Here is a 22816-nt window from a genome sequence, read left to right as displayed (position 1 = left end):
GACAGACCGTCTGAGAGTAAAGCAAATCCAGCAAATGCCGAAGCTGTACTGTGCGAAGCAAGAGAGAGGCTGGGGAAAAGGGGCCCCCAGGGCCACCACGGACTGCCTGCACAAGGTGGAAAGACCTTTGCAACCAGGAAGGAGGTGTCTCACTGGGGAGGTGGAGCTGAGCCTTTGGTCTGTTCCTGGTCCCTACCCGGCCTGAAAACTGAGACAGCACACATGTGAGCAGCTTCAAAAGGAAGTAATTTACCTTAGGCACACAATCAGTGAAGGAATTTCTACCGATTAAAAGAAAATTGGAGTTGTGCAGAACTGGCCAAGTCCACAGATGTTCATGGATGTATGGAGCTTTGTGCAGCGTATCTGTGGGGTTTTCCAAATTCCAAAACAATTGCATAAAATAAGTAAGAAACCAGTTTGGGGTCATTTTCTGAGCGGGAAAAGGAAATGCTGTGTTTCAAAACCCCATTCCTATGAAACACAGATGCTAACCCGTATAAACTGTGAGCAAGACTAACATGAGAAGACAAGAAGGAAAGGAAGAAGTTTGTTGGAGTGACTTTACAAGCCACTCTGCCCTCCTTCTCCACTCCCCAGATTCCTCTTCCTAGACCCCTCCTGCTTGTGCTTCTTCGCAGTTGTTCTAAATCCTAAGAAAAGCCTTAGGAATTTTACAGTCTTTTGCAATATATCCACACCACAAAGCAATATTCATTCTTTCTGTGATATACTTTTAGGCTGCATAAATCTGGCCCTTGGTATTCTATTAGTAAAGTTTTCTTGTAATTTACTGAAATAGTAATTTAAAAAAAAAAAAACAACACAGGCTGCTTATTGAATGGCAGATTCAAAGTTTTGATGAATTCCTACGTTGTTGTACTTCATAGACCTCAGTACGTGCAATGCAGTAGCCAGACTTGTGTGCTACATTCCAATAGCATGGTGTCAAACAAAGTACTCAATCAGAAGTCAAAATAACTTAATAAATACCCCTGATATGACTCAGCCCTCCCCAGATTAGGACTTGTCTGAGTGGGGAAGCTTTCTGGCACAATTTCCCTAGAGTAACTTTAGAAACGCAATAGTTTGGAATAGAGTTACAGAGCTTGAAATCTGTACCATATAAGCTACAGTGGAATAACTCCTTAGGCTAACTTCACTGCAAGTTGGTACTGCGTAGACAGGCCAATTCAGGTGAAATCCTGAAGAAACCTTGAGTTTCAGAGCAACCATAGGAAGGTACAACTGGTATGCATGGTTGTAGAAATTAGGGAGGTTGGCAAGAGAATGGACCGCCCCAGGAGACTGCAGAGTGTCCTAGAGGATGTCTCCTGTCTGGGCCTGGCAACCTGTAACAGGGATGCCGCCTGGGGGATGCTGTGCTGAGCTACAAGCAAGGTGGGAAGCGTTCCCACTTTTGCTGCCAGGAGCAGTGGTGGCTGGCCATGGCAAGCCTATTTGGGGGGAGCTGCTGATTTAGAGAAGATGGCCATTTTGTGTTCTACACACTAGCTCCTGTGACACCTTAAAAAAATTAGAGTGGCGTACTTGTGAATATTTCCGATATCAAGGGCTAATCTCCTGTATCACTACTCAACATATTCAAGCTCCCAAAGCAATGTTAGGATTCTGATGCAACCAAAAGACCAGATAATTCATTCATGTTCCTTATGGCTCTAACTTATGTTATGTACATTTCTTTCTGTAATGTGAATGAAATAAGCCCACATCTGCAAGATTTGACTGTACTTTGCTGTGTTCCTTGTGCTGTTACGTACTGTAGTGCAAGAAAGCAAAATGATGAACAAGAAATATTTCCAAAAAATGAAGACTTTGTATCTGCTCTACAGAAATCTAAAGGACTGAAAAAGCTTTAGAGAGAGCTGCTGAATGAAGCCCAGTGCAGCTCTAGGAGGTGGCCCTATGCCTATTTTCATCTGCATTGTTCTCTCAGTGTGAAGTAATGGCTGCTACAGTATGTATTTAGTAAAAGGAACTCAGGTATGGCTATTTGCCACAAACTTAAATAAGAGCTTGTTGCATGCCACGGAAGCCTGCAGGTATATGTTCTTCAAACGACACTTAACTCCGTCAGTAACTTTTGCTGGATGGCGGTGCTTCGCGTGGCTTTGTGTGGCAGAACAAGGGAGTGGATCGCAGCGCACCCTCTCACCGGCGACGAGCCTCTCGTTTCTCTCTAGTGCCCGCACTCCTTTGACTCCGCCGCACTGGGAGGCGGCTGCCGTGCCCCGACCAGCCCCGCAGCGCGGCGGGCGGAACGATACGCGCCCCCCGGTGCCCTCGCACCGGGTAACAGCGGCGGGACAGGACGGCGGAGATGCCCGGGGGTCGCTGCCTGCGCTCCGGCCGGGGCGGGGCGGGGGCGCAGCTGAGCGCGGCGCAGGCAGCGGCGCGGCCCCGGCTCCGCCTCTGCCCCTGCCCCTGCCCCGCCGGGACGGGGCGGCCCCGGGCGCGGGGCAGCAGCGTGCGGCAGCGGGAGCCACCTTCCTCCTCCTCCTCCTCACCCCCTCCCCCGGCTCCCAGCGGCGGCTATGTGCTGCTGGGACCGCCCGTGCGAGCGGCTCTGAGGGGGCGGGCGGACAAAGGTTGCGGGCTGGTGCCGGCGCTGGGGCGCGATGGAGCGGCGCGGCGGCTGAGGCGGCTCGGTGGGGCCGAGCCGAGCCGGGCAGGGCAGCAGCACATGGTGCGCGGCTGGGGACCGGCGCTGCGTACCCGCGGGCGGGCCGAGGGGCCACCATGGACAACTTCTTGGCGGAGGTGAGCGCGGGCTGGCGGGACCTTCCTCCTTCCCTTTCTCCGGCGTGAGGTCGCTCTGAGGGGCAAGAGTTGGCAGCAGAACGGCAAAGGGCTCCCGAAAAGTGTCCTGTGTTTCCTCGAGTGCCTCGGCTTGCAGGGGGTTCGCAGGAGCAGCCTCTCCGGGGTCGATGCTCCGTGGGCGGGCGGGGTAGAGGGGCGCCCCTTGCAGAGCTCCCCCAAATTATCAGGCGTTTTTCGGGCTGCGAGCGGGGGCGGAACTGGAGGCCGCCAAGCTGAAGCGAAGGCTGCCGCCGCTCTCTGCCGGGGGGGCCTCGGCGTTAATTGGGGCTCATTAGAGCGGGCAGGGGCTGGAGGCCCCGGAGCTGCGGCTTTGCCCGCCGCGCCGCCCGAGCTCCCCAGCCCCTGAACCCCCGCGCCCGGCGGCGGCACTTCCCGCCACGGCGGGTCCCCTGGGGACAGCGGGCTGCCCTGGGCTCCGGCGGGGCTGCTGCGGGTGCCTGTCCGCTCCCCTGTTCTCGCCCCTCCTGCTGGCGGCGTGGCGGTCTCTAAAACGGTGTCTGGGGTGAGGAATGGGGAGCTCCCTCCTTAGGGATTCCCGGCATGAAACCCGGGGACTCCACTTTTTCTATCCTGCATGGCCATGTGAGGCTTCAAATGATAGAGGTTTCAGAGGCAAAGCTGTTGTTGGGCAGCCTTTTTATTTTTAAGTCTGCTTATTAAGTACATGCTATTAAGTATAGACAAAATCTTCCAATATACAATGCAAAACAATGAGACTTAAGTCTTGAAAGTGGTTTGAGCTTTACCATTATCTTGTGGGTCTTAACAACTTCATCATGTCAGGTACGGAAACTAAAGCAAAGACACATTGCTACTTACTCTGGATAAATGCTAAAAATCAAAACTCGGTCCTCTTCTGGTCTAAACTGAGATTTTTACTGTGATATTTTGTCAAATTGGTATGGCCTGCTGAGTATCAATGCAGTCTTATGAACATAAGGCGTCCAGTATTAATGCATCTACTCTGTGCATGTATTGTGCCTGTAGACTGCTGGTCGTGACTTCTCGTGGCTGCATGATTGCTTTAATCGCACCCCTTGCTGAAGCAGTTGCACTGTCAGGGTTGTAAATACAGAGCCGGCATCTGTTTTACAGGACTGTGATTAAGCTGCAAAAGTGTCCTTTGCCCTCGTGAATAACTTGCCTCCTGTTCTCAGGGCTGCTGTTGAGGCTTCCACAAGGAAAATAGGTGATCTGTTTACCGAAATAGTAATTAGTCAAACAAAAGAACGTCATACACCTTACTGCTTGTTAGCTTTTCATTTGTCAGACAACAAAAGTTCTGTCAAGTGCAATAAGAAGGAAGAAACACAGGATTAACTTTAAAAAGCCTGAGTTAAGTAGCAATATTGCCTTTTTTTTTTTTTCCTGTAGAGGATGTAGCCCTCACCTTTCAAAAGCTTGCAAGCCGTGAGCAATATGGTAGTATTAGCCTAGTCTTGCAAAATTAATCTGAAGAGTCATTCGCTCTGACACAAAGTACAGCAGCGTGCCCTACATAAAGGTGAAGAAGAGTTTTAATGGTTTTGACTCCATTATTAGCCAAAATTACTTGCCCTAGGGAAAAAGCACGTAAATTTTGCCAGTCTGTGTTAGTATTTCAGTATGTATTTATGTTAATTTGTGGTTACTGCATGCAGACTTTGATCTTTCTTAAGAACTCTTACTCCCTTTCAACATAGCGATATTACTTTTAAAAGATCAGTAAATATAGCACCTTGACTTTAATCTGCATCCAAAGTCCTACCCATAAGTATCAACATTTTCCTTTCCTCACACTGGAGCGTGTGCGTAAGGCACAATAGCAGAAATGCACTGGGCCTGACCCAGCTACCACAGAAAATGACCGTTGAAGGCGCTGGATCGAGCCACTAGCAGGATAATTTAATTTGTGTGAGGCAGACATCCTGCAGCTGCTCTTTATGAAAATATTTGCTGAGTTATCTGGGAGAATTACTGTTCTCGTTCAAATAAGTTGTAGCGTGTGGACGAAAGAGGAAGCTGGGTGCAGGGCACAGGTAGCCGGCTTGGTCTGCTCTGCTCTCATTTGGCAGTGGTGTGAGTCCACTGATACAACTGTGTTTTCTGAGAAAAGCTGGTTGGTGAAATGGATGTATGCTAGGACTTCACAGGAGTCATTCCTCCAAATTACCAAGAAGCCATGGTTCACTGTGCTGGAAGCAGGAGTGTCTTCAAGTCTGGCTGTTGCAGAAGAACATTGTCCAACTAACTAAAAGGTGTTATAGAAAAAAAAAACCCAAACAACCCCAAACCCGCATTACTATTTCTCCTGTATTTTTCCATAGCTAGATGCTGATTGTAACCTGCTCTCAGTATAGGACGATGCTCACTGGAACAAAAGGGGGCAGCTGGGTAAGATACTGCTGGAGCGCAGGAACGTGCCTGTTGCAGAGGAGGCGTTCCTGTTGGGACTTGCCATGTTCAGTGAGATGTGGAGTAACACCAAGCTCTCATCAGCTGAGACTTAACAGCTTTTTGGCTATTTCTTAGTATTCTTAGCTTTTATTCTTATAGGATGACAAGTTGTTGTACCTGTTTGCAGAGAAGCCTCGATTTCCATCCCTGTCCAGTTTTCTAACTCAGCCAATGAAAAAAAAAAATCATCTGAGTAAATTATTAGGCTAGAAGAGTTGACCCTGGACCTTACTCCCCAAAATGCTTTTATTGCTGGAAGATATTTACAAGGTCCAATTCTAAATACAGAGAATAAGTGTTTTCTGAGACTTCTTAAAACTCTTTCGGACTGTTGATTGATCTGTGCTGCCTTTTGATGCTTGAAGGAAGGTCAGTGGTGGAATTACAACTTTTTCAGTGTACTTACATAGTCATATTTTCATATATAAAGTGTTAAAGCCTGTAGAAATCCCAGAGATCCATACTTAGAATTAAAAGTATGGATGTGTACAATAGAGCCATTTGGCTGTGTTGCTCAAAACAGCCTGAAAAAATTGTTCCCATATGTTTTAGCAACAGCTAGGGTGCTTGCAAGGGAGCAGTCTCCTGTGGTAGCTGAGGTCAGACTTATTTTTTCCAATGAGAATATATCCCTGCTAAAAAGGGATGTGTGCCATGAGGGAAGGAGGAGAGTCATTTCAAGATGAGAGAGAACATGAAGAGATTTTGCGCAAAAATGGCGGGAGAGGGAAACTCAAACTGCCTCTTCAGCATGTGGAGTTCCCAAGCAGTGCTGACCAGGACAGCAGGGAAAGTGGATGCAGAAGATTCATCTTCCTCCCACGTGGGGAGCCAGTTTGCCCAATATATATGGTGTGTTGCGCTGAACTTGTGTGATTGCTGTCCTTGTCACAGGAGGAGCATGGCGGTTGCTGGCCCAGCTGAGGTCAGACAGTGGTTGAGGTTGGCGGGGGGACTTCTGGAGGTCATGTTGTCCAAACCTGCCCTCTAGAGCTGGTGGTCAGCTCCTGGGGAGCTTGCAGCACAGTCTGCATAGTGGTGGCTGCAGGGATTGACTGCGTTTGGTTGCTGCTGAGCTATTTTTTCTTCCGCCCTTAATTTCCACAACTGGCAGAGAAGGAAGAATAACAGTCGCGGCTTCTGCCTTCTGTCTAGCATGTCTGGTTACATGTTGCTGAAGGAGAGCATTATAAAAGCATTATCGTAATCATAGAGGTCCTACTGATACTTCTCTGATGTTGCAGAGGTTTGTTGGGAACTGCAGGCTAGCCTCCTGTGACGTACAGAAGATGCTCTGTGTCCAGCATGCTTTTATTTTTAGCAATACTGCTGGTACCTTGAGTTCAGAATGATTTCCTTCGTTTCTGCTTTCCACAGTTAACGTATTTTCTTGTGTACCGTGTTTTAAGGGCAGGGCTCCCAGCATGTGTCGTGAAGGAGAAAGCATTAAACCTCCCTCTATGGGCAAAAAATTAATTCTGAGCTTTGAACTTAGCTTCAGGCGGCTGTCAGAGGTGGTATCTGCCGAGCCTGGAAGCTCTTATTTTGGATACACAGCTTGTGCCAAACTTTTCCTTGGTGCTCCCATGCTGTGGTGTGTGGAAGATCACTGCCTTCCAGCACAGAGCCCTTCTTGGAGACCTTTGACAGGCTCATAGCACCCTGCAACCGCATCACCTTGGCACTGCCGAGTTTCTACTCTTAGTGAGAAAATCTGGTGATGTTTATAAATTTTGGCATTGATACACATTGTTTTTGGCTGTGCTGTGCAGCGTAGTTTACACTTTTAGGACAGTCTCAGAGGTCTCCTGGTTTATGTTAAAAATGTATCACTGGTAGCACAAATGCAGGCTCGAGATGGTGATGTAGCTTCCACTAGCAAAGCGATATTTCAGACCAGTGAGGCAAAACCATCGTCCCTTCAGTGGTGGCATAAAGGTTATGTTTCTGGAGGACTTCTGAGCACCAAAGCCATGCCAAGAAGGAACGGTGCCTCTCTCGGCTGTTGACATTGGCTGCGTTTTCCAAAGTTTCTGAGCTGTGACTACCTCTCATGTTTAGTTTTTTTTAGAAGCGGATGGTTGTTTTGTCAGTAGTTATTTTTAGGTTAATTAGAGCTCGTTATGTTTTGAGCAGAATATGTTTCAAGGGGAGTCAGGACCACCTTACTGAGTCGGACAGAAGGGAAAGCTTTTGTAGGTTTGTTTCTGTAAGTCAGGAAATCATGTTCAACTCATCAGTAGCTCGTCGTCGTAACTGGCTACTACATGTACTTCACATATGCCTTTCATAAGATAGATTTGTGCAACTGAAGCGTAGACGTTGTTGCTGGGCTGGAGCCTAGCAGCCCTGCTGGGACCACAAATATTGTAAAATGACACAAGATTTCTCTTAAAGCTGCAAAACACGTAACTATTGAAATTAGCAATAGAGGCTCTACATTGTGCATGGTCTGCTTGTGGCTTTTTAGGTATGTTCAGTCAGAGCTGTGGAACCCCCACCATTACAGAAGTCTTGGCTGATTCTGAGCCTTGGCTTTTCCATCTGGTGGCACCTCACTGAAATGGTTAGTTGTTTTCTCTTTTTCTGTGGTTCTGTGGAGGTGGGAGAGTATGACTTTGTAGGAGAGAGGGAAGCAGAAAGGAAGGGGTGCTTCAGCTTTTTGTGTTGCTTCTTTTCAATGCCCTTGTTGCCCCTGTGTGCTGCAAAGGACAGAAGAGCCTGGGGCACTTCATCAGTTATTATGCTGTTGGTTGGTTCACTTGTACCACGTTGTGCTTCCATTGTGGTGATTTTAGCCAAATCTTGGGTTTCTGCTTGGTAACACCAATATAGTCTAATGAATCTGGTTTTTGGCTTTGGAAGATAGCTCAAGGAGAATTGGTAGGTCAAATAAATGGCTTCATGAATATATGTGTGTGTGCGTATTTGTATAGTGTCACTGTGTTTGCACAGAACAATTTCAGACCTAACTCCTAGCAAGTGAATAGCACGCTTGCCTTTCCCCCCCTGCCCCTTTAATAAGGGGAGTGAATATTGGTGTAACTTACAAAAACCCCCAACTTCTAGCAAGAGAAATGTCCTTTTACATCTCTTAGGTGAATGGTGCCACAGTCTCTTGTGAGAGGTGGGATCAGCAGCTCCATCCCTTGCATGCCCAGGATGGTGACTTCATGCCCATCACAGTTCTGGAGGGAAGCATGTTCTCTGGGTAGTTTGATCTCCCCAGCCTTTCTGGCTGTGGGGCCGGTATTTTTCCTTAGTGAATCAGAGTCACCAGCTGTGGTCTGAGCCAGGAAAGTAGTTTTGGGTGGAGCCCCAGTAGAAGCGCATGAGGCAGAAAGTCACTGTGAATTAAGACTTTTGCTAAGGGAAAAAAAAAAAAAAAAAAAAAGATCAGCCTTAAGTCACTAGCTGTGGCTACTTTACAGGTTTTGGGATGTGACCTCGAAACTTGCTAGATTGACTATGACTTCAGGTTTGCATGAGAGGGTCATGGCTTAGGTATTCTCGTTTCTCTTGACCTTCCTGTTATTTATCATTTTGTGACATTTTAACCAGCTAGTGAGACAGGAGGGAGGATGGCTAGCTCTTGGGAACAACAGTAATTTGCCTGTAACTGTTGCCAGGTATTATTGGTACAAATTTTGAATTTTATTTTTTTGCAACCCTGGGGATTTTCTAGATATGTCCTCTGTGTCTGAAATGTGTTATCCATTGGTCATATTTACTGTCATGCAACTTCATTTTGGACAACCCTCTGATTAAGAAAGGTTAAGTGAATTATCCTTTTGGTTAGAAGTTCATTAAGTAACTCAAGTGTTCCATTTTTTTTAAACATGGGACTTTTCAAAGTTTGAATGCAGAGTGAGTACTGATAATACCAGTCTTCCAGGTCTGCCTTATGAAATAAACTATATCCATGCTGAAGAAGAAACTATCGGTTTGTTACATGGAAAGTATGAGCATTATATTGGAGAAGTATGCTGGGAAAGGTTTGTTAGGACAGAAGAAATGAGTAAAGATTACTAGTATTTCTAAATGCACTTATAAGAAGTAGGAGGATGTTGGGAGAGAATGTACTGTCCAATCCTAGACTCGTTTCTGCAAAGTCAGTGATCAAGACTGTCATCTCAGGTAGGTCCAAACATCATTTATGCTTGTCCTTGATGTCCTCAGCAGGACAACCAGAGCAGAGCTGGGTCGGAGGGTTGTCCTGCCCTGCCCAGTGTTGTTCTATGGACACTGCGACTGGCTGGACACATTCCTGCTGCAAACCAGTGACTGACCGGGGAAGACTGCCCTGTTGTTTTGGCTGTAAACACGTTGCCCCTTGTGCTTGTTTTACTGGTAAATGTAAATACTTGCGCTTTATTTAGGTACTGCTTCCTTTGGGGCCAAATGACTGTTTTTTCAACCTAACCTGTAAAAGCCTTCTTATTTGCTAGAAGGTTTAGAAAGGTTTTTTTTAATTAAAATCTCAGACATGAGTGATGTTGGAGGAACTTGATAACATCCCTTTTTCCTTGTTGAATAACTTACTAGGAGCAGACCTGATTTTTCTTCAGATTTGAAGCATGGCAGAAACTGGTGTATTTTCGATTTTACTGATGAAAATTAACATTTCCATTTTGTGTTAACTCTTCCATAGTGAGGCTTTTAACACATTTTCCACGTGAGATCTTGTAATTTCTCCTAACTAGCGATTGTGCGTGGTTATTCTTCACTAAGAATGAGCAGCTACAGTTAGTAACTGGAAAAATAAAGAGCACTCCAGCCCTTTTAAAGCTTTGAGGAAAACTTCACAGTTTATTCTTTTGTATGGAAGGAAGTCTTGAAAAGCGAAAGGTACTGGTCACTTGCGTGGTCTTCTGAACTTGCACTGAAAATTCAGATCCAATACATATTAAGCTGGGTTTCTTATGTGTGTCAGTGGCTCTGTCCCCAGTGGGTAAATTGTAAGAACATTGGAGCAGAGCTGGAATGTGGGAGTCAGTATAATACGTTTTACTCCTAGGATTAATGGCATGCTGAAGGAAAAGATCCTGGAGGACAGACTTTACCAATCTCCTATATTATCCGGTGGCCAGGCGGACTTCAGTGTTGAATAGGGTTCCCGTATTTGTATGTTAATACATTTTAGCAGATACTTAAATTGCTTCAGTGAGGCATTTTGCCTGCTTTATGGTATCAGACTTTCTTTTCTTTGGAAGTGTGTAATCCTCATCTCTTAGAGAGCCTCACAAGAAAGCTTTGGGTGGATATTAAGCAAAACTGAATACTGAAGAAATCAATATTATGTTTAAATCTTCTGGTGAATTTATTTGGGTTTTGTTTTTGCTTTGTTCTGAATGAGGGAGAAAGGAAGGAAGAGGGGAGCTCGGCAGCAGACTTGCGGAGCCAGGCTTGGCCTTCACCCGTGGTCCTGGCTGATGGCATACACAGAGCGAACGGCTGCGGTGGGAGGACTCAGGAAATAAAAGGCTGAGTGCACTTTGATGTGTTAGTGTTGCCTCTTCCTATATATTCTTGGGAGATTATTCATAATCCTTTATTATAGGCTAGCAATACAGGAGTGTCTTAATACAAGTCTGTTTTGAGGAGTGCCTTGTGGGAAATGCTGTAAGGATGCCTTAGCAGAGGAAAATGTTTGGTTGTTGCTTTTTTTCCCTGAGGGCACAGCTACTTTCCCACCCTGAGCGGGTTTACTGAGGGGCTTTCTACACTGGGGTAGTTATTAAAAGTACTGAGGGTTTTTTGGGTTGTTTCTTATGTTCTTGTCTACTGGACATGGTTATGCTGGCAGAGTGGCGCCCTGCTGCCCAAGCCTGCCGTCACGGTCTCCAAGTCAGGATTGGTTTTGGTGCCTGTAGCTTAACCTCAGGTAGGGACCTGAGGCTGAAATATTTGATGAGAGCTAGCTGACATTAAGGCCAGCTGAAATTACAAAGCTGAGTATTTCTGAATGTTGTCATCAAAGTTAATACCCCAAACCTCTTGGTCCTCTTTCTCCCTCTTAACAACCCTTCAAAAGGCTTTATAAAACTCATTTTGATGAACTTTTCAGCATCTGGAGAAATAATTTCTATAGCTGTTGAAATGATGTTAGGCTATGAAGGTGGTGCTACTGGTGAAGGCTTGTGTGGCTTTGATGTTGTGCACTGCATGCATCTGTTCTCTTTCTTGCTTACAGAATGCAGGATTTCTCTGGAAAGATTCTCACGCCTCCCCTTTGCATTCAGCCGAACTCGTCCTGGTTTTGGGGACAGGAGATAAGAGAAGTTTATTCCTTGTTTTGAAAAAGTATTGATGTTTATAGCGTTAACGGAAATGGATTATTTGGTCCTATTTTAGTTGCTGTTGTTTAGTGTGCCATTAAAATGTTTACTCAGATGAAGTTAAATATATTTGTTAATAGAATGGGATTGTTTTTCTTATGAAATTGTTTATCCTGAGGAAAAGTCAAATCCCTTTGTTTAATGTACCCATCTGGTTTACAGAAGCAGTTGAGATAATTTCTGTTTGACCATTCCAGTGGGTCAAAAACCAACTGCGTATCTTGGTTAGGGTATATTTTTATTTTCTTCAAAAAGGAGCCAAGTTGGCAGGATGCTGGAGGTCGTTTCGGGACGAGGATTAGATGCCGATTCTGTAGGTCAGACTTCTTGCTTTGTTGGTTGTCTTCTTGAATCTCTTCCCCTTATTAAATATAGACTGTGGTTGTGTGATTAGGGTTTATCTCCTCATTACAGTTCCCAGGTGATGGGTATGATGGCTGGGTTGTTTTGGTGTGTGCAATCAGTTAGTATATTCCCTGAAGAGAATGAGAGCGGTGTTTACAGCAGAGCTTTGAAGGGTGGCATTTCCTGCTGCTTTTCAGACTGTGTACCAGGAGGAGTGTCCCATGAAGTGAACTCTTTGTTGTTGAAACTCCCAGAGTCAGATTCTGCTGCATGATACTTGAGAAGCTCTTTTCAGAAATGAACGAGCACAGCCAATCTGTGCTAGAAAATATAATTCACACAGCAGACCCCCCCCCTTTTTTTTTTCTCCTGTTGCAATTACATTTCTAGCATTTTGCATACCAAATCTGAGAAGTTTAAACAGATGGCAGATGGGATTTTGGCACAGAGTTGTGCAACACTTGCAGCAAAAGGGCAAATCTCTGTTTTGTGTTACTTTTGAGGTTCTTTATTCTGAATTTGTGTTTCCATTGCGCTATTTCTGCCATCATTTTGCTTTGGTTATTGAGTACCTTAAATGACTACAGCCCATGTGCACTAGTAAACTCCCTGGGTTTTTCATGCAGAAGCTCAGGAATAAACACAATTGCAATGTAATGAAATACTGTATTGTTACACCTTTGTCAGTAGGATGCCGTCATAGCATGCAGTTGACCTGGAGATGCCGTCACTAGCTGGTGGAGGACAGAAGGTGGTACACAAGTCTGTGCATTTTATTGTGAGCGTCCAGCGGTCCTTTGTCAGTGGCTTGTTCCTTAGCAGTTCTTATTGGGGTGCCTGAGTGCAAAGGGAAACCGTTGAGTCATGGGATCCTTTTTTTTTTGGGTAGTGATTCAGTGTTTACTGTGTTCCAGGTGCTTCTGGAATAGGGCAAATGCAAGCTGTAATCCTGAGTTCTGATTTCTTGAACTTGTGTGCTGCTTACAGAAACACTCCTTTATAGTGCTTGCAAATATTTGATAAAAGTGCACTGTCCCTTTATGCAGTCAGAGAGGGCACAAAAGCTTTGCTGTGTTCCTGGGATTTTTTTTTTTTCACTGCTGGAAGGCATCGGAGTTTTTGGTAGGCAGCATCAGCTGCAGCTGTCCTGGAGCGCGGGGATGTGCCGACCGCTCTGCATGTAGATGGGAGTCACCTCTCACTGGGAAAGAAGAGTGGATGTGTGTTAATCTGTGGCTAAATTGAAGGGGCACGAAGCGCTCAAGGCAGCAAAGGAGCACCTGGAGCAGCAGGTGATGGGTCACGCTGCTGTGGGGATCACCCGAGGTGCCCTGGGAGAAGCTGAGGAGAGGAGCTGGCGTCAGGCTCTGCGTGGGAGCAGATGCTTTAGCAGGATGGCTTCTCAAAGGGGTCTCCTTGTCAAACAGAAGGATGTCTGATAGCTACTGCTTTAAAATGCATCAATTAAACTTCTTTTGGTCTTGCAATGCCTGTCAAAGTCAGAGAATAATCTTCTGTTGCTGTCCTGAGGACAGCTGGAGTTTTCCTAGCTGTAGATTTTGAGTAACTTTTTTTCTGGTTGGGTCTCTGGTATTATAAATGCCAACATTTTAGAAAGTCTTGCTTTTTAGGCTTGTCTTTTTAGATCGCAATGATATGCTTCTGGATAGTTTCACATAGGCTTATCGAGAAATCTGGGGTTCTAAAGGAAGCTGAAGTTATGTATGTGCTAACAAGTAGGACTTTGGCATTTGTTAGTACTGTTCTGTTAGTGGCAATATTATTGGAGGAAAAATTACCCTTTTTTACTTACACTGAAATTCCTACTTTTTGTTGTCATGTGATTGTCATTTCCCCTAATTTTGTTCCAAATGCTGTATCAGAGTACCTAGTAATCAGCACTGGCTCTTTCTGTCCAGAAGAGCAGTCATGATGCTACCACTTGTTCTTCAGGAAACACCTGGATTTTTATCAGATCTTTGTAATTGTTAAAAGAAGGAGAAATTTCAAGAGATCTTTGTGACATGGCAAGACCTTTACCTGGGACTGCCGGAGGCAGCCTGTGCTTGGGACCATAGGGAAGTCCGCTCTTAACATCTTCACCCGTGGAAAGGTCTGAGGCCACCTGGAAGCTAGGATGATCCTTGCCCGTGCTTTAAAAAAGAAAAGGCTGTGTCGATAAGCTCAAAGCTATGGCTCTATAAGCTCCTGCTGTTTTTGTGGGTGTGCGTATTTATTTAGCTTGCTGATAGTTTATTGTACTCCAGCTGCAAAGCTGGGTGCTCTTGCTTCTTTTCCCTATTACCAACAAAGAGGAGAGGAATAGAGGTAAATAATACCTTGTAGTCTTCACAGGTGCAGATCTAAATATCATATTTGTGCCTTCTTTTTATGTTAACCTGTCATTCTTTGCTAATGCTGATGTTATCTAACATTCTTGTATATTGCACCTGCTTTTCCTCCTTTCTCAAATACAAGTAAATGATTTAGTGCAGCTGGAGGAAATATACACTGAGTTGCTTCAGATTATGTAAAAGCAAATAAACCCCATTGGTTTACCTGAACCCTCTTTCTGACCTATGTATAATAGTTGGAATTAACTGAAACAGTAAACAAGAAAATGGCTATGTGTTTATTTTTCAATGACTGGGGAAGTTTGTTGACAGCTCAAAAGTCATGCAGAGTAAAACTAACAAAAGTATCTGAATAGCTGAAAGTTTAAATTCCCTGCTGGAAAGGTGGTTTGTTGAGGAGAAAAAATAAGTTCAGAAGTGGTAACCATTACTGGCTATAAATAGAGTTACTCATTTAGGCTCTCGGATGGATAAAAGAGAGAGGTTGTTCCAGTTTTTCATCTTTACCATGTAGTGAAAAGTAAGGTATGTCATGCCCTGCCATTTCTTAGATAGCTTTAAAAATAGCTGCACTTGTGCTGTTTTCTGCTCAGAGAAACATCTTCAAGTATACTTGCATAAATGACAAAAGCTATTTGGCCGCAGTCTGAAATAAATACATGAATTTGTGAATAATTTCACTTTTAATAAGTTGCATTCCCTGCAGGGCAGTGTCACCATTCTGTCAGTACATTTACAGTTTTGATAAAACAGTGAATTTTGTTCTAAACCGATAATTGTAATCATGTCAGCAATGTGGAAACAGTAACTACTCCTACATTTATACAGTCCTAAAATTACATTTGGCCCTTTGACGGCAACCACTAAGCTGATGTGGCCTCCAGTGAAAATGGGTTTGACACCCCTTGTGTAGGGATTAGCTAATGTGTACCTGTTGGGTCAGTAGATCTTGTCTTTTGGAAAATAACACCTGGTTTGTGACCTTGTGAAGGAGCACGCTGATTTTCTTCCTTGAGATCATGTGCTGTTGTGTTGAGGAGGATGCCACAGACCAGCCTGACGTAGCTGGGACTCCCCTGGGGACCCTAATAGAGCCCTGAAGACCCCAGGGGCTCCCCATGGGGTTTGAGAGCATCTTGGGGAGACAGCTTTTCCTAGTCTCCAGGTGTTGGGATTAACCTTTTTCCAGAGGGGTACCTCGTGCAGTCTGTGTCGTTGGGTTTCTTGTACTGCATATGGTGCTGATCCCACAAATTACATTTTTAGTTTGAAGTCTGTGTTTAAAGCAGCAGCTACCTTTTACACTTGGCTGTGTGTTTCGGTGTGATTAATCGAGGAACTTGGGGGCCCACATGAATAGCTAAATAATAATTAACTTTGACTTCACTGGTGCATAACTGGGATGTGCATCTTTAGACCTAGATTTCTTCTGTCTTAGTGTTGGCTCACCAAGCATTGACACTTGTGTCCTCTTTCCCATTTAATGCCAACATGTGGACATGTTACAGTTCTCAGGCTCCTTTTTGGAAAGTGATAATAGAGGTGCAATGAGCTTGGGTTCATCCTGAACCAGAAGAAATTTGGTTTTGAGTGTCCTGCACGTTGTGGCTCGGTATGGTACATTTTTGCAGAGCAGCTCTCCGGCAACCAAGAGCCCTGTTACAAAGGTCTCTTCAAAGCGGCAGGTAGCAGAAGTGAGCAGACCCATCCCCATGGTGAACTTTGCTTCTCTTATCAGCAGATGTGGGCACTTTCCAAACAAGCGGCTGTGATAGCAGCTTCTGGCTGGGCAGGAGGCGGAAGTTATTGGAGAAGGAAAAGCATGGGGTGGGTAGGTTTAAAGGCACAAGAGTGTTTTAGGGTTCAGTGAACTATAGCTAAGCAATGTGATCGTGGCTAAAGGTAATGAACCAAAAGAAGCACTGAGAGAAAGTGTTGAGGCTTGGGTTTTTAAAGTTTGATGCCATGACTTGCATAATGCCATAGAATCACAGAATATCAGGTTGGAAAGGACAACAAGGATCATCTGATCCCACCTTTCTTGGCAAAAGCACAGTCTAGACGAGATGGCCCAGCACCCTGTCTTGTTGAGTCTTAAAAGTGACCAATGCTGGGGAATCTACCACTTCCCTTGGGAGATTATTCCAATGGCTGATTGTTCTAATTGTGAAAAATTTCATTCTTGTGCCCGATTGGAATCTCCCCAGGAGTAACTTGTACCCATTACCCCTCATCTTTTCCATGTGACTCCTTGTAAAAAGGGAGTCTCTGTCTTCTTTGTAGCCACCCTTTAAATAATGGGCGGAAATTCTGATGAGATCTCCCCTGAGCCAGGGGTGTCAAACTCATTTTCACCGGGGGCCACATCAACCTCGCGGTTGCCTTCAAAGAGCTGAACTAATTTTAGGACTGGATAAATGTAACTACTTGTACATTTATACAATCCTAAAATTACATTCGGTCCTTTGAAGGCAACCACGAGGTTGATGTGCCCCCTGGTCAAAACGAGTTTAACACCCCTGCCCTAAGCCTTCTTTTCTCAGTATTGGGAGACATGGAGATTTAGCTCCTGGTGGGTGTTGCTCTGCTTAAAATAAGAGATCTTGATTCAGCAAGGCTGGTAATGCCAGGGTGAGTGTGGGACACTTGAATTAAAGAAGAGTTGTAATATATATTCCAAAATACTTTGTGGTTTTGGCTTCTAGCTGGGTACAAGTTGCTTGGCTTCCTACACATCATAGTCCAAGCTTGCCATGGGACAGTTAATGAACATTTTGGGAAAGATGTCCCTGACCATGGTGGTGGGGGTGAACTAGATGATCTTTAAAGGTCCCTTCCAACCCAGTGTTACTCAGTGAACACTATCCCTGTTGGGACTCAGGAAATCCCCAAAACTCCACTTAACTAGTCAAAATGACTAATATCTAGTAGGTAATTACAGCTGATCGTGTTGCAAATTGAGTAGTAGTGACCATGGCTCAAGCTTCCCCAAAGCTAACTCTCACACTTAGGATTGTGCCCATCTGTATGGCTGCTGTTGCTCCCCTGTGAGGAACAGCCCTTTGCTCAGGAGCGCTGGGGTGGCCTCTGCAGTCATGTCCAAGCTGCCGGGGACGAGGGCAGGAATCTCTGCCACAATCGGGTCTCTGTGCTCTCTGTACAGATGCAGCTTTGTTAACAAATGACTTGTCCAACTTAGTAGCGGCTTTTAATCCGTCTCGGGATCATTGTTACATTGATTTGTACATTGACCGTAGAGCTGCTTTTATTGCAGATGTGTTCCTGGAACACTAGACTTTTTTTTTTTTTTTTAATTCCTAATTATTTATTTTTTTTTTTTTTTAAAGATGCCATCAAGCCAACTCCTTACAGATGCAGCACATGGCATGTGTTGAGAGAAGAACATCTACTACTGGTGACCTTTGTAGGGGAGATGTTCAGAATTGACTCTGAAGTTGCATTGGAGATTTTTTTTTGGCTTTTTAGGAAACTGTTGTTGAGAGACAACTGGCTTTGGAAGGGTGTAAATGTTGCTACCATATTAGCCTACAGAAGTCTGAATTTCAGTAATGCTTTCTTTAATGTAGCAGAAAGGAAGCAGAGCAGTGTATGAAGTCAGGAGTAAAGAAGAAGGTGTCTGGTAGTTCCTAACTCTGCTGAAGAAATTGAATTTCGTTAGGACTGGATAGGGGTAATTCCATGCCAGCCTGTGTCCTTCAGGCACCAGATGGTATAGTGAGAGCTCCTGCTAGGAAAAAATAAAAAAGGCTCAAGTTGGAGGCACTGTGTAGAAAATAGACTTGAAGAATTGGACATTGTGCTTTCCTTGAAACGAGCAGGAATAAGCCACGTATGACATTATTGTCTAAAGTATTAACTGAGTTTTCCAGGGCAAGTAATGTTCAACACCTGTGGCACAGCACCATCCGTATTATTCACACAGGTACTCAGGAGCTCTGTGGATGTGGCTGTGCACTGGGTGATTCACAGTCAGCCCCAGCTCGCTCTTAAATATTCGAGAATTAACTTGCTGGATAAAATTTCTGCTGGAAAATCCTTCTTGCAACAGAAGGACCATTGAATGTAATCACATATTTTATTTTTGTGTATGTGTCCATAAACTATTTTTAGATAAAAAGCCTGATGTATACGATTTTAGCTGAGGGAGAGACTTGTACAGCATATGGGGTTAAGAAAAAAACAAACCAAAACACAACTCTTTGCAAGTTGTCTGAAGTTGTATGTTACCTCTGGAAGTTGTGTATGTTTGAGATGGGTCATAATGTGATCTTGAGGGATTAAAATGAAGCATGAGATCCTTGTGATCCCTTCCAACCTGGTATTATATGATTCTGTGTGTCTCTGCATACTTCCAGGTATGGGCCTAGATTTTATAGTTGTCCTGTACAAACAGGATCTTGCTTATGTGAATGTAAGGCGGGGATTGAACTCCTGGGAGAAGGAAACATCGTAAAAGCATGTGCATATCTGAAAATATACACAGAAGTTCTGATACTCACATTTGCACATAAACAGTCATATTTTTGGCTATCTGAAGATGAAAGGGGACTGAAAACGTGACTAAAACAATGTTGTATAGGTGCTCTCTTCAAAAGATCTCAATGTGGTGATAAAAGACGTTGCCAGAGTTTAGCTGCGCTCGTCGTATGCGTCAGCAGCTAGAATTATGATGAAAATACAGTCACTTGTTCAAAACAAAGACAAGTTGATACTTGAAACAACAGGGAAGTTGTTGGAGGACTGGCCCATGGGCAAGAGGGAAGGTGATGTCATGTGAACGCTGTCATGGGATTTGGATGATTTATATTGCATCCCTGCATCTGCCAAGGACTTCTAACCCTGAAGAAGTAGTTCAGTCTGCTTTTTCCTTGATTCTCTAGTTGCAAAATACTACAGGATTTTCTGTTTCCAACATTTTCTGTCTTTTCCTGGATAATGAGCTATGGTGCGTAAGGCTCTCTCCCTCCCCACATCCTTGCACTAATGCAAATAAAACCAGATCTACTGCTCGTGCTAGGCAAGGGGCCAAGTTCTGGTTGACTTCCTTGGTGAAGAAACAAGCACATAGTCCTTGTAGTTTGTAGTATTTTCCGCTGCACATATGAAAGTAGTTCCTCCCTGCAGAATGAAGTATTTTATGTTCTGCATTTGGGGCTAAAGGTAGTATGTGCAGTAAGCAGAAAATTGTTGTTCCTTTTTGAGGTTATTTATGACTTCTGTGAAAAGAAAACTGGTTGCATTTAAGACCAGGTCTTTTTGCCCAGGCAAATCAAAGCTTGGAGGAAGCTAACATGAACGTGGTAGTGGAGGAACGCACGGCTACCGCAACATTTATTTGCAGCAAAGCTTAAGTGGCTTTTTATGATTCCTACTGCCCCAGCATTAAAGAGTGCTGCAAGGGCACCAGCTTCAGCAGAACTGTTGTGTGGGCTTGGGTTTTCTGGTAATCATGAGCAAGATGCTTCTCAGATGTTCTGCTGCTCCAAGATTAATGATAACAGGCTGTTTTTTTGACTTTTGAAGAAGAAAAATACCATTTGGGCTAAAGCACTGTGAATAATTAGTAACACGCTTAAAAAACTTGCATTTCTTTTTTTAAATTACACTTCTGAGAGTAATTCAGTAGAGACAGGTCCCCCTGCAGGTGACCAAGTTTGAATATTTTCCTAAAGGAGGCCCAGGCTGAAGAAGCACTTACTCAGTTTCGGGTGTGCGTCATGTTCACATCAGCTGAAATGGAGCGCGTGCTCTTTCAGGCTAAGGAGACTTTCCTGAATCCTCTTCTGTTCTACAGTAATTTGCCCATATAAAGCTTCTCTTTGCACAGTTCCCTGCTCCAGCATTTGTGGAAAAGTTTTTTTTTCAACAGTGCTCAGGTAATTTCATTTTACCAAAGAGTAATTTAAAATAAAAAAAAAAATACACCACCCAAACCCAACAAGTAGCTGTTCTGTTGACTCACAGTGTAGTAATATGAGGAGTGACTTTATTACTAATATGAAAAGTAGTAAAAGATACTGGCTGTGTTTAGGCAAAGAAAGACATTTATATTTGTCTTAGGCTTGCGTTCTCTAGTGCCATAAAGATCTGATTATGAGTAAGTAAGATTAAATGTGTTTTAATAGCACTATGTCAAGTAGTCTTGGAAAATTCCCACTCTGAGCTTTTGCAGGCATTTGAATACTATGAAGTCCATTTGTTTATTTTATTTTTCTTTAGGGTTCTTTTTATTTAAGTAGAAGCACCTCTCTGGGCAAGAACGAATCAGTAATACTGCATTTTGAGTGCTACATTTGCATTTTGATTTTGGCACCCCGCTAATTTGACTTGAACTTGCTGGGCAGTCACTTGTTAATGCAATGTCCTTGTGATGGCAAGCCTGTGAAGTCCTCCCGGGTTCACAGACTGGGGAGCTGCACCTCGCTGTGGGAAGTAGATGTTTATGGAATTGTCTGGGCTGACGTTTACAAAAGAGTCGGTTGACTTAATTAATTGCCAAGTAAAACAAATTGCCGTTTAAAGGTTTGTGCTCCTGAGTAGACAGACTTTCAGAGGTAGCTGAGAGAAGAATCATGCTTCCCTGGGCTTTAGGGTCAACAAGGGCTGCTGGTGAAATCTTGCTGTCTAGTGTGTTGACATGTAGCTTCCAGTATGCCTTTGGGAGTGAGGGGATCTGGGTCACGCGGAGCAGAGGTGCGTAAGTCTACTGGAGCAGTTTCTTTACGAGAGAAAAGCATGCTTTTGTCAAACTTGAAGTTGGTGCTGGCTCTATGTATGTTGCCTGTTTCGTGACAGAGGTATCTGTTAATCTATGTATAGCCTGTGGTATTGGATAGTGTGTTTCGAAAGACACAGACTTCTTGAAGAAGAAATGGCCAGAGTGGGAAGAGGTGCCTGCACGTGCATATGCTCTTGCCAGCAGCACAACCTCCTGCCTGTTGGTACATCCCAAGATCTCCACAAAGATATGTGTTCTTCACAGGCAAATACATTTCACGCCCTTTGGGTCTCCACTGACATTTAATTCCTTTCACCAGCCTTAAAGTCTGCTGGGTTTCACTTGTGAGTATCTGTCTCTCAAAGCAACTCTCTCTGTCTCTGGTCTTGTGTCATTTTTTCTAATCTGGGGTAGCGTGGCTCTCCACAGCTGGCATTTGGTGAGCGCTTCCAAGCTGGGGCAGATGTGGCTGCTAGTCACAGCCGGCAGGTCTTTGCATGAAGGAAGCGCAATCTCCCCCCTGGATTTAGACCAGAAAAGTTGAATTTTGCATCTCTACCAGAGTGGGTCATGTTGGTAGCAAAGTGCAATCTGATTTCAGACCTGATCCTGAAGAAGTAGGGGGGAAAAAAAATCTCCCCCTCTACTGCAGTGATGCTCTGCTTCTTGCTTGAGTTTAATCCACCTGGCTAATGGGAAGAGCCTGGGTGCAAGGACTTCCCACCTTTATAAATGGTACGCTTCTAGGAAATTACAGTGCATAGTCAAAATTGTTTGGCTGAGAAGGTCCTTTGCTTGCTGAGATGAATGCAGCTGTTCACCCGCATTTTATTATGCTTTTGCACACGGGATGTAGTAAACTAGAAGAGAGTCTCAGCCTAGATTCATTTACTTGTACGCGTTGTTTATCTCTGGGGTACATGCCTGTTTTGTCAGTTATTAATGCTTTAAATCACGTCTGTTTGGTGAAGCTCTTCTAATTGCTCTGTGGTTTAGTTTCTGATTAAATCTTCTATCAACCTGAAGTACAGTAAAACATGTATGCATTAAAAAAAAAAATCAAAACAAAAAACCAGGAGGAACTGCTTTGTGTTTCTGCTTTTTCTGCTCCTACGTTGAGGTAGTCATTTTTCCTGTTAACAATTACCAGCTCATATAAACATGCACTGAAGAAAACAAAAGAAAACGAAATAATAAATCAGCACCAGAGTGATGCAGGACATGTTCATCCCTGTCATGAAAACCAGCATGAAGAATGGGAATGTGTCAGGTCTCTGGGTGTGCCTGCAAGTGAGGACATGTGCCACAGCTTTTTGTCGAAAGGGGTGGAGTGCAGATTTTAAGCTTCTTTAGAAAGATGCTACAAGCCATGAGGGAAGGTGCATTGTTGTACATCGTAGGGACCTGTGAGCTGCTTTTTGTGACCTGCCTGGGGGATTTCTCTGTAGAGGCGAGGTAGGAAGCAGTATAAAATGTCAGGGTTCAGTCCAGCATATGGCATGGAAGTATTGATGACAGGAGGAGAGGAGGGTTGCTGATCTACATACCTGCTCTGTTTCTGGGTTTTCTACTAAAGGTGTTCCCTTCTGGCAGCTTACTGCTGAATGAATTTAAAGAGATTAGATTTGTATTATATGTAATGTCTATGAAAAAACCCCAATAAAAGAAAAAAATGACTCGCTGTAATGACTCAGGTGACTTGCCCTGTAGATGGTTTCTTTTATAGTTGCACACTTGCAGACAAATCAGAACACATATGCTAA

At 44.2% G+C, this 22816-nt stretch overlaps 1 protein-coding gene across 1 annotated transcript in view; it reads left to right on the top strand.

The window, feature by feature from the left end:
• Positions 1-2474: 2474 nt before the first annotated feature.
• MYO10 (myosin X) overlaps positions 2475-22816 on the top strand; it is a 159806-nt gene continuing 139464 nt past the window's right edge. The window contains exon 1 of the mRNA XM_065830121.2: positions 2475-2781. Within this exon, the coding sequence (XP_065686193.1) occupies positions 2761-2781 (21 nt within the window). The 5' untranslated portion in view covers positions 2475-2760. The remainder of the gene's footprint in view (positions 2782-22816) is intronic.

This window comes from Patagioenas fasciata, chromosome 2 (genome assembly GCF_037038585.1).
Source record: "Patagioenas fasciata isolate bPatFas1 chromosome 2, bPatFas1.hap1, whole genome shotgun sequence".
Lineage (NCBI taxonomy): Eukaryota > Metazoa > Chordata > Aves > Columbiformes > Columbidae > Patagioenas > Patagioenas fasciata.
The sequence above is the reverse complement of the archived record's forward strand: the minus strand, read 5'-3'. Positions and strand labels throughout refer to the sequence as shown.